Here is a 10,867-nt window from a genome sequence, read left to right as displayed (position 1 = left end):
AATGTCAAATAGAGAGCCTGTTCTATAGAGAGCCTGTTCTATTAATGATTTATTATCTTTTTGCTCTGAAAAGCTTCACTTGCTGATACTTACATTCAAATTTAAACACGGGAGAGATAAAAAGCCGCTTTTGTCCCTCTTTGTAATATTCTCATGAGAAATAAGAGATAACCTTAGACACTGAAGCAAATATTCACTGACATTTGATTTCCCGATGATTAGCTGAGGAACTGAGGGTGACGAGGGTGAAATGTATCATCCATTAAACACCTAATACACCAGAACTCGGGTGTCAAAAGCTTGGAGCTTTCCTTCTTCCTTCAGAAATTCTGCTTGAATTCCTAACTTAGCTTCTGCCTCTCCCAGTGGAATATCACAGGTGCCGTTTTTATCTCTATCACACTGATGACTTCTGACTTGAATTTAAAGGAATTTTAGGAGAGTGCAGTAGGAGGTTCCCCCGTTCGATTTTATAGGACACATTTTAGAAGGATCACGAAGAACAAAAAAACAAAAAGAGAGAAGCTGTTATTCAGGAGAATTAAACAATATGCTTGAGAAAAGCAGAGCAACTGTAAATGGAAAACTTACTTGAGCAAGAATTCCATTGAAGAGAGCAAGAGAGAATGTGTTTGTGGGGGGGGATCTGTCTTGGAATGATCAGAGTTATGTAAAATAAAATCTCCTTCAAGTCCTACATGACTCTTGGACCTTTCATGGATTGGCTTCTAAAGGAAAGAGGGGCAGATTTTAATCAATCTCTAGCCCAAACTTCCCATCCAGGTACCAACCAGGTGTTTACTCATCTATGTAGGTGCATTTGACCAGAATCCACGTTCCCTCTGTGAAGTTTGAGTATTTTTAGGTGGAATTTGGGAACATCTTGAGCGGTTAGCCAATCTTTCCTCCTTGGATCCTTAGCCCCGGAGTCCGGGCGAGGGGCTTTTAAGAGTCGCAGGAGAGTTCAGACGGGCGAAAGGTGGGAGAGAAGGGGAGCAGCTGCGTTGCGCCGGCGGTGGGAAAGACGGGCGCCACGGAGGGGGCTTCAGTTAAAGGACCCCCCCCCAAAGCGTTGTTGGTGGGCTTTCCTCGAAGAGACATCCGAGCTCAAAGCGCCAAAGCCAGCCAAGGGGAGGGACCCAACAAAGGAGGGAGGGGAGAAGCCGTCCCAGCAGCCTATGGAGGCGATCATCCTCAACTCCGGATTCCACCAGGCTATATAAGAGGCTTCGACGGCCATTCGCCCCTTTCTCCCACCGGCATTCCGGGGAAGAGCAACCGCCGCGGCGCCCACTCGGGGGGAGGGGGAAACCCTCTGACTTCCCAAGCAGACGCTTGGCCAAATTTCCTGGGTCGGGAGGTGGGGGAAAGCCGGCTGTCCCTCCGAGCCAGAATGACTTCCATCCCCGCGGTCAACTGGAGCGGCGCCGAGCTGGGCGGCTGGAACGAGAGCCTGTCCGCCCCAGCGGGGAATAACTGGTCGTCGCCGCGGGCCAACTTTTCCAACCAGTTCGTGCAGCCGGCGTGGTGCCTGGCGCTCTGGTCCTTGGCTTACAGCGTGGTGGTGGCCGTGGCCGTCTTTGGCAACCTGGTGGTGATCTGGATCATCCTGGCCCACAAGCGCATGCGGACGGTGACCAATTCCTTTCTGGTCAACCTGGCCTTCTCCGACGCCTCGGTGGCCGCCTTCAACACCCTGGTCAACTTTATCTACGCGCTCCACGGCGACTGGTACTTCGGGGAGGCTTACTGCCGCTTCCAGAACTTCTTCCCCATTACCGCCGTCTTCGCCAGCATCTACTCCATGACGGTCATCGCGGTGGACAGGTGAGAGCGGGGCGGCGGGGGAGGGTCGGGGTGACCCACGGTCCGCGCACTGGGTGGGTTGTGGGGGGGGGAGAGGACGCGAGCGATTCCGGACCTCCAGCGTGTTTGCTGGCATCACGCCGCCTTCTCTCTGCCTTTCTTTTATTTATTTATTTTTTGCCCTGAGTTTGCATCAACCTTGGCGCCCCAAAGCTTAGGAAAAAAAACTGAGTGCGTTCAGTAAACAGTAACAGAGTTGGAGGGGATCTTGGAGGTCATCTAATCCAACCCCCTGCTCGCGTAGGAGAGCTGTACTAGGGATTCGAACCGCCGAACTGCCGACCTTTCTGATCGATTCGTCGGGTGGGCAGCTGGTTTTTGCGGTTGGCCATGTGGGACCATGAAGAGGTGCGAAGAGGCGAACCTCCCCTTCCCCTCTTAGGAGGCTCTAACTTAGAGCCTCTCTCCCTTCCCATCCTAGGAGGCTCTATTTAACCATCGCGACAGTTGGCCCATCAGATCTTCTTCAAACTATGCAAGTATGTTCAGCCGCTTCTCCTTCCACCCGGAGCCTTTTCAACACCTTTTCTCCGGACCGATTAGTCCTCACTTGCTGTTGAAGTACCCATAAAGACCGACCAGTTCATCAGTTCTAGGAAACCAAAGCCAAAATCGAAATAAAGGATTCAAATTTCCCTCTTGTCAATGTCATATTTCTTAGCAGAGCTGGAATCCACCCTCTTGAAACTATAGAGGGGACATTGTTGATTTAAACTGAATTTTAAAAAGCTTCACCAACATAGTTTTCTATGTACGCTTTTTCTACCACAGTTCTAATTTCTGTTTTCGTCCCATTTACCCCACTTGGAGATCTGCTGAATTAGTGGTTCCTCCCCCCATAACTGCTTGCAATTATTGTGATCCTGGTGTTTGTGAAAATTGCAAACAGAATAATACCTTCCCTTGTTTTAATTGAAGATAAACATATTGTAATTATATCTAAGTAATAAAGGAGATGCATTCCTTATAGACCAAGGAGCAGGCATTGTTACCTTGCAAATGCATAAATCAGGATTGCACATAGTGGATCAGGTGAGAACTACTGTATGACAATGACTATGGATTTCTCTTGGAAATGAGAAATCTCATTGTTTAAAACTACCTCTCAGGACTATTGTGCTGGTAAAAGGAAGTAAGCCTGATCCTGGTTGGAGGAGTTGAGGAAGGACTGAATAAGACTTGTTGTTCTTGGTAGCCACTTATATATTACATCTTTTGCATTTGTGCTTATTATTTCCTTTTAAATCTAAAGCAAAAGGGCAGTAAACATCATGATTCAGGAAATTCTGTTATCTTTGATATGAAGAAATAATTCTATTTCCTAAAATGTACTGCTAACTGATAAGTAATCCTGTTTGTACATGTCTATTTCTGGGGAAGCTAGAGAGACATAGACATTTATGACTGGGTTTTCCATTCAGGCACTTTCAAGTTCTCAAAAGTATCTTAGTTTTGTTTGTTTGTTTGTTTGTTTGTTTCACTTGGAAATGATGATTAGGACTCTGCAGTGCTTTGAATTTGATACTTTGAAATGCTGAAAATTAGCCCCTCTTTGGAACTCCATACAGCAGTCTAAAAGATATCTCATGAATGACTCACTTCCCTTGGGAGATGCAAAGCCATAGTATATTTGCACACCTGTATCTTCTGAAGTCCCCTTATGGGACTTGAAATAATACCCAGTAATACTGTGGGATGCTGGATCTTGGACTCTTCCTCCCTCCTCCCACTTGCAAAAAAAATAGTGCTGAAAATGAAAATGTCAGGTCAGACAAAAATCCACCTTATTCCACAATCTCAAATATAGTTTTTCTAAAAGTGGTTTACTCTATGAAGTTTTATTAGATAAGCAGAAAACTGCTGTAACTCGGTCTTATAGTTGGAAATGGAGGACATTCAAGGGCATCTGCATATCTAACTCAGGCTAATTTCTAACTAGCGGATCAATGCAAATAATGGATTGCTTATGAATAGGCATATGTTTTTCTTTCAAATGAATGCATGGTGATTGCTAGCATCAGTGCCTGCTGATACTGTTCTGAATTAATCATTTGTATCAGTTTGGTGGCTAGAAAGAGGGAGAAATAACCAAAAACTCACTTGTAATTCCCTTAAAATTTAATCTAAAAGTAACACATTAATTTGCAAATAAATGTCTATTTTAACATTATATCTATCTACCGTATCTATCCATCTATGTATCCATCTATCTATTCATCCATCCATCTATTCCTCCATCCATCTATTCCTCCATCCATCTATCTATCTATCCATCCATCTATTCCTCCATCCATCTATCTATCTATCCATCCATCTATTCCTCCATCCATCTATCTATCCATCCATCCATCTATTTATCCATCTATCTATCTACACAGAGAGAGATTCATTTCATGTTGTGGAGGGTTTCTTTTCCTGTTTTTAAATAATAAAGTGGAGCTGGAATTGAATGCTGAAAACCTGAAGAACATTACAGATGAAGCGACAAGACAACAAACGCAATTTTGATTACATAATCTCAGAGTGTGAGAAATGATAAAAAGATCCATTATTAAATATATTCCATTATTCAGTTTTTAAAAGTAGTAGAATAGGTCTGTCTAATGTTCACCCTGAAGACAGGAAGATTCCATTGAGCTGTGAGATGGAACAAAGACACAATATAATAAAATATATTAAAATAATGTTCTTGAACTGTCCCAGATTTTTATACCAAGACATATTTCTATCCCTTGTATGCTACTTTGAGTTCCAGGATGAAAGAAACTTGTCAGAGAAGAGTCTTAACCAATTGCTCACTTTTTAATACTGATGCAATACAATAGCAACATAATTTAAGATTCTGGATTAAAAACATAAGATATGCATATGCAAAAATAGCTGCAGTCAATGTCAGGATGCTAAATAACTTGCAAACCTAACACTGTCTTATTTTTGGTTTGAAGGAAAGTTGAAAGCAAATATAATAAATAATTTGTAATAGTCATTAACTCAACCAATGCAAGAGATTTTGAAGTCAAGCACAAAGAAAGTGCTTCCACCTGGATTTCTACATCTAGAAAGAAGCTAGAATGACTTTTGGTTGGTAGTGGGTAGAGAGTGTAGGTTAGCTTTTCTCTTATATATAGTATATTATTTTATTCTTTAACATCATCCCCATATCCCTCTTTATAGTATTTGCTGCTCAAGGCATTAGGTAGTTTGCCTAACGGTAGGGTCAATTTTACATCAATTGAATTCCCTTCCTGACCCATTCTGGCTTTACCACTCTTGATGCATTTGAGAAAGATTTGAAAACTTATTTAATAAGACAGACTGGTTATGAGCAGGTGTTCAGAATGGTTAGTAAATGAAGGTGTTGGGGCTGTTTTGCTATAAATATTTCTAGCTGGCAGGGAGAATTGGGTGTATAGATTGAGGATTTCATCACTATATAAGGGTTGTTTTTATGTGGGGGGGGGTGTTTCCCCCCAAATAAGACAGGGTCTTATTTACTGTTAACCCCCAAAATAAGCACTTGGCCTTATTTTTGTGGAAGTCTTATTATTTTTGAGGTGCAGGAGGTGGCGAGTATAGTCACCTCGTGGCTACTGCTGTGTTGCAATATTTTTGGGAAGGGCTTATTTTCGGGTGAAAGATTATTTTAGTGCATGCCCTCAAAAGCTTGATTGGGCTTATTATGCAAGGAGATCTTATTTTGGGGGGAAACTGTGTTTGTGTGTGTATGTGTGTATCAGGGTGTATATAAATTTTGTAGCTTTGGGGCCATTTTGACCTTAACATTCATTCAGTAGTTTGGGTTGCAGTTGGACGGTGTCTTGGAGATATGCACGTTAGAGATACAGTTTTTGTCGTTTGCTGTAATAAATGCTTTAGGTAAAGCAATCAAGAGATTTACACTCGTAAGAAATTCAGTATATCTGTAGCAGCAACTGTTCATTCGTGTTTTAATGGAATGGTGTTTACCATTCCTTCCCTCTGAGCCACTTCATATTGGTGATAGCAGAAATTGAAGTAGGAATTTTCCTAATGCAAAAATGTGCTCTGCATCATCACTCTAGCTCAGGGGTGTCAAAATCAAGGCCTGTTGGCCAGATCTGGTCCGCAGGGCCACCCTGGAAACAGTGAAGGACCGGCCTGCGGTGCCTCTGCCAACAAAAACAGGGCTCAAGAGTCAATTTTTGATGGCAGAGTGCTCAGGCCACCACAGGTTCCTCCCCCCAAGGTGAAACACAACCCTGATGTGGCCCGCAATGAAATCACGTTCGACACCTCTGCTATAGTTGAAGGAAATTAATTAATTGCATCACTTTGGTCTATAAGTGGTGAATAAATGATGAGCAAATACAGACGGCCCACATTTAGCAACTGCCTCGTTTAATGACTGGTGACAGTTATGACAGTGTTGTAATAATAACTGGCCAATCTTTGCATTTACTGTAGGACTTTCACAGGTCTGTAAAGCAAAGGAAAGCTGAAGTAAAGTCATAAGCACAGTCCCAGATTCACTTGGTGACCACTTCACTTAACGGCAAGTTGCAGGTCCCAGACTTGGGGTCTACATGATGACTCTCCACAAGTCAGTTCAGCAGTACATTCCCGTCAGTCACCTTAGCTGCCAATGAAGAAGGCTGAATGTAAATCCTTGTTTGACGCTAAGATGAATGTTGTCTCTTTCAAATATTTAGCTGATTCTGCTATATTTCTATAATCTTCTTGCAAAGCTTACTCCATCAGAATAACGGAAAGGATTATGAAGCATGCTTCATTAAATTAATTATTCTGTAATCATGCTGAGAGATGTGTTTATCCAGGAATAATTTTTTTTTCTATGCAGATGCAATGTCATATGGTCCATTAAGCTTACAAACGGACTGATTTGTTCTGCTACATTGCCACTGATTGGTGTTAAAACAGGGAGTGTTTTTGCTGGAGATGCAACCACAAGCCTGGAACATTCTATCACATGTGGTGGACGTGCCCCATCACAAGGAAGTACTGGTGCAAAATTCGGAAGTGGTTAAAAGAAATTGCTGAGCGAAAAATAGAACTCAAACCAGAAACATTCTTATTAGGACTGCTGGATCAAAAAATGGACAAACAATCTCAATACATAATCATACACATACTCACTGCGGCCAGGATTGCCTTCGCACAAAACTGGAAAAAAATCAATACACCCTCAGATGAAACTACAATCAGGAAAATACTCGAATGCGCAGAAATGGATAAAATGACAATAGAACTAAAAGAAAGAGAAGAATTGGACTTCTATAAAGTATGGAATAAAATGTACAAGTGGCTAGAAAACAGAAGCCAAGACAGAAAATAGAGAATACATATATATGGATATAAATAATGAATACTATTATAAGTGTTAATACTATGTTTGTTAAATCATAGGACAAGGTTATAGTGAGAGGAAGGCAATGCAGAAGGGAGAATTATAAAAGCTAAGAAGGAAAGCCTATAGAGAAAGCTATAAAATTATTGTATATTGTTATGTATGTTCTGTGTTTTGTTTTGTCTTATTGTGTTTTTTTCCTCTGCTGTGTCTTCCCTATTGTTTTTAAAGATCAAAACATTTAATAAAAATTATTTATAAAAATAAAATAAAATAGGGAGTGTTTTTAATGGATCAAAACAATATTCTCAGAACTCAGCATATTGTTTGCTGAAAAAGCCAAACTGATGTCTTTATTAATGATATTTCCTCTGTTTTAATCCCTTATCTTGGTAGCAAGAGAATCAGCTGTTGTTAATGATAGATGATGCTTAAGATCTGCACATCTATAAATCTTTACATCCTTGGCTGCTTGATTCACTTGTGCCAAAGAGCCCTCAATTTCCCCCAAGTTCATAGAAGCTCATAAAAATAAAGTATCTTAAAAATGTAAAAGAAAACTTCCAATTAATCTATATTCAATTGGCTTGAAATATTGACAGAGAAAAATGGCGTTTGAGCCTTCTCCCTTTTTGTTGATGTTAAAATGTATACATTTCTGTAATACACGTGGAAAGGTGCATCCATAGCCTCTTGAAATTCTTTCTCTCAGTTGTGTGCAGAGTAAGGAGGAAGAAAAATTCAAATTTCTTCAGTGCTCAACTTTAACATTAATATTGATTGTTGTCTCCAACAATACATTTTTATTGATTGGCTACCTCTTTTTTTCATTGTCCTCCCAGCCATTAGGGAGGGGAAGCTCTGGTTAAAATTCCCCTTTGACTGTAAAGAATTCATTCTCTCTCTCTCTCTCACTCACTCACTCACTCTCTCTCTCTCTCTCTCTCTCCCTCCCCCCCTCTGTCCCCCCCCCTCTTCCAATTCTCAGAGACTACTTATATAGTCCTTGACTTGTGTCCATCTTATTAACAGGCATTCTGTTTGAATGGCATGCAGTAGATCAGACAATTGTTCTTATCTGCATGTAGTTGTTTAGCATATGCAACAACAACTTTGTTCTCCACCTTTCAAGTTATACTTCAGGTAATCATGAAGTTGGGCTAGTGATAGAATGATGAGATCCGTTCAGTATCCTGATTAAATTCCTGGACTTCTTTCATTGTTTGGGTATGCATCTATTGAACTGAGTTCAGTTGGTTGGTCCATCACTTCAAAGTAAAGATTTTTGACCAGCCAAGGGCTGACCAATCTCTGGTGATTGAGGCTTTCGAAATATTTTACAAGTGACAGTCAGAAAGCCAGCTGATAGGGAAAGTAACTTGCTAAACTTATCTCGAAATTCATTTCATTTTCCATGAAACTCTTTGGATACTTCATCTAAGGAGTGAATCTTCTTTTCACTTGCTTTGACTTTGCTGGAGGGAAGGTTTTGATATTCTATTTTCATAACTTGGGTGCAAAGCAGACTAATTGCATATATTTCTCCATTGTCATGCTGTCTTTTCCCCCCTCTGATATACTTTTTTTATAATATGTCATTCTTTATAGAGAAGGCTTAAGATGTTTTGACGCCTCAAGCACATTTTCCAATTACTGTTTTTTAAAATAAAAAAGACTACATTAAAAATAAAATTAAGATAGTGTGCTCTCATTTTACATATTTTAAAATGCTTTCTCTGAGACAGATGACTTCAATCAGTTTCTTTTATTCCTCATCACTTGATTATAATCCCTGGCTAAAAAAATAGCAAAGCGTTCTTACTATTCAACCAATCCATCCTTCCTTCTTCTCTCTTGTCTACTTCTGGCTACTAGTTATAGTCTAGGAAAGAAGAAACAGGGGAGCCAGTTGGGAGTACAAAATTATGTTGGACAAGGGAAGAGATGAGGTTAGGGAAGGAGAGTCCATTGCTATCCAAATTCAGAGCAGGTTTGAGTGCAGCTTTAAAAGAGGAGAACGGAAAGCAGTTCAAGTTGAAGATTTTATTGTATTTATTATTAAATTTGTACACTGCCCAATTTTATTTGTGGGGGCTCACAAATAAAAACATTTTTAAAAGGACACAATCAGAACACGTATGTATGTGTGTTTGTGATTGTGTGTGCTGCATTTTTGCTGATAAATAAATGATAAGGGAGGAGAGCTTGTGGCTTAGAGGTTAATATGACTGCCTAATATGTAAAAACAGCCCAAGTTCGAATCCCAGTAAGGGTATGGCTAGCTGATGAGAGCTAATTAGCTTGAAATAGATCTATACTAATCTCCCTTTATTTATTTATCAGCAAAAATGTCACACAAAAATAGTTCTTCTGCCTGGAAGGTTCCTGGAGTGGGGCTGAAAGGCAAAAGGGAAGCATCATGCTCCCTCCCATATTTGGGCATACCAAGTGCTTTGACAAACACACACACACACACACACACACACACACACACATATATGTGTGTGTGTGTGTGTGTGTGTGTTGTATAGGCATACCAGGGGTTGTAACACATATATATATATATATATATATATATATATATATATATATATATATATATATATATATATATATATATATATATATATATATATATATATATATATATATATATATATATATATATATATATATATATATATATATATATATATATATGTATACACACTTTACTTTACTTTACTTTATTTCGTATTTTTAGACCGCCCCCTCTCCCAAAAGGGACTCACACACACACATATACATACATACAGTACATACAATACATACATACAATACAATACAATACAATACATACATACATACATACATACATACATACATACATACATACAAAAATAGTGTGTATTGTTTGATGTTTCAGAAGGAGAGTGATCTAAGTAGATTTTTGTGGCTAGGGGAGGTAGCATAGAAGAAATCCAAGGAATAGGATAGGTGGAGATTCAGAAGGGAGAGAGAAACAAATCTTGGTGGATATATGTTTGTTCATGGCAGGTGACATGTCTTTAGGAGTTATCTTCAATTAGAAAAATGTACAAAGGGGCAGTTTTGTGATTTGACATCCAGAGTCCACTTTTGCTTTGGATTCATGTTTCTGAGTAAGTTATTTTTCATAACTTACTTAACCAACTTTTTGTGAAATGGGCATTTTTTATCTGGATGTCCCAGCACAGCATTTAATTTATGAAACAGCATTTTTTCATTCATGTAGAGTCGCCCTTTCATTATAACGTTCCCAAATGGTAACATTTGGAGATACTTCAGTTAGATGTGGAGAAAATTCTTCTGTGTGTGAGTTCAGCGGATACCTGTCTTTCTGAACAAGTTTTGAATTTCGGCATTCTGAAATGTTTTTGACCTCTTTTGATTCGTGCGACTGTCAAATAATGAGAGAAATGTATTACAGTCCTACTAGTGCAAGACAAATATTCCCAGTACCATTCAGCAAACACGAGATTGCTGTTACACAAGTTTAACCTTTAAGCATATTCTGTAAGCCAAAGTACTGAGAACTATTTCCAGCCTCGGGCCAGAAAATCAGAAATCATTGAAAACCACCTCCAACCTCCAGGAGTAATTCTTAAAGGCTTAAAATAACATTAGTGCAACTTCCAG

The 10,867-nt window shown here is 39.6% G+C and overlaps 1 protein-coding gene across 1 annotated transcript in view; it reads left to right on the top strand.

Moving 5' to 3' along the window:
• Nucleotides 1-1,393: 1,393 nt before the first annotated feature.
• Nucleotides 1,394-10,867, top strand: part of TACR3 (tachykinin receptor 3) — a gene marked incomplete at both ends in the record, with an annotated part of 52,527 nt that continues 43,053 nt past the window's right edge. The window contains one exon of the mRNA XM_081959974.1: nt 1,394-1,827. Within this exon, the coding sequence (XP_081816100.1) occupies nt 1,394-1,827 (434 nt within the window). The remainder of the gene's footprint in view (nt 1,828-10,867) is intronic.

This window comes from Natrix helvetica (genome assembly GCF_964273705.1).
Source record: "Natrix helvetica genome assembly, chromosome: 7".
Classification (NCBI taxonomy): domain Eukaryota; kingdom Metazoa; phylum Chordata; class Lepidosauria; order Squamata; family Natricidae; genus Natrix; species Natrix helvetica.
Note: the sequence above shows the minus strand (reverse complement) of the source record. Positions and strands in the feature narration are given on the sequence as shown.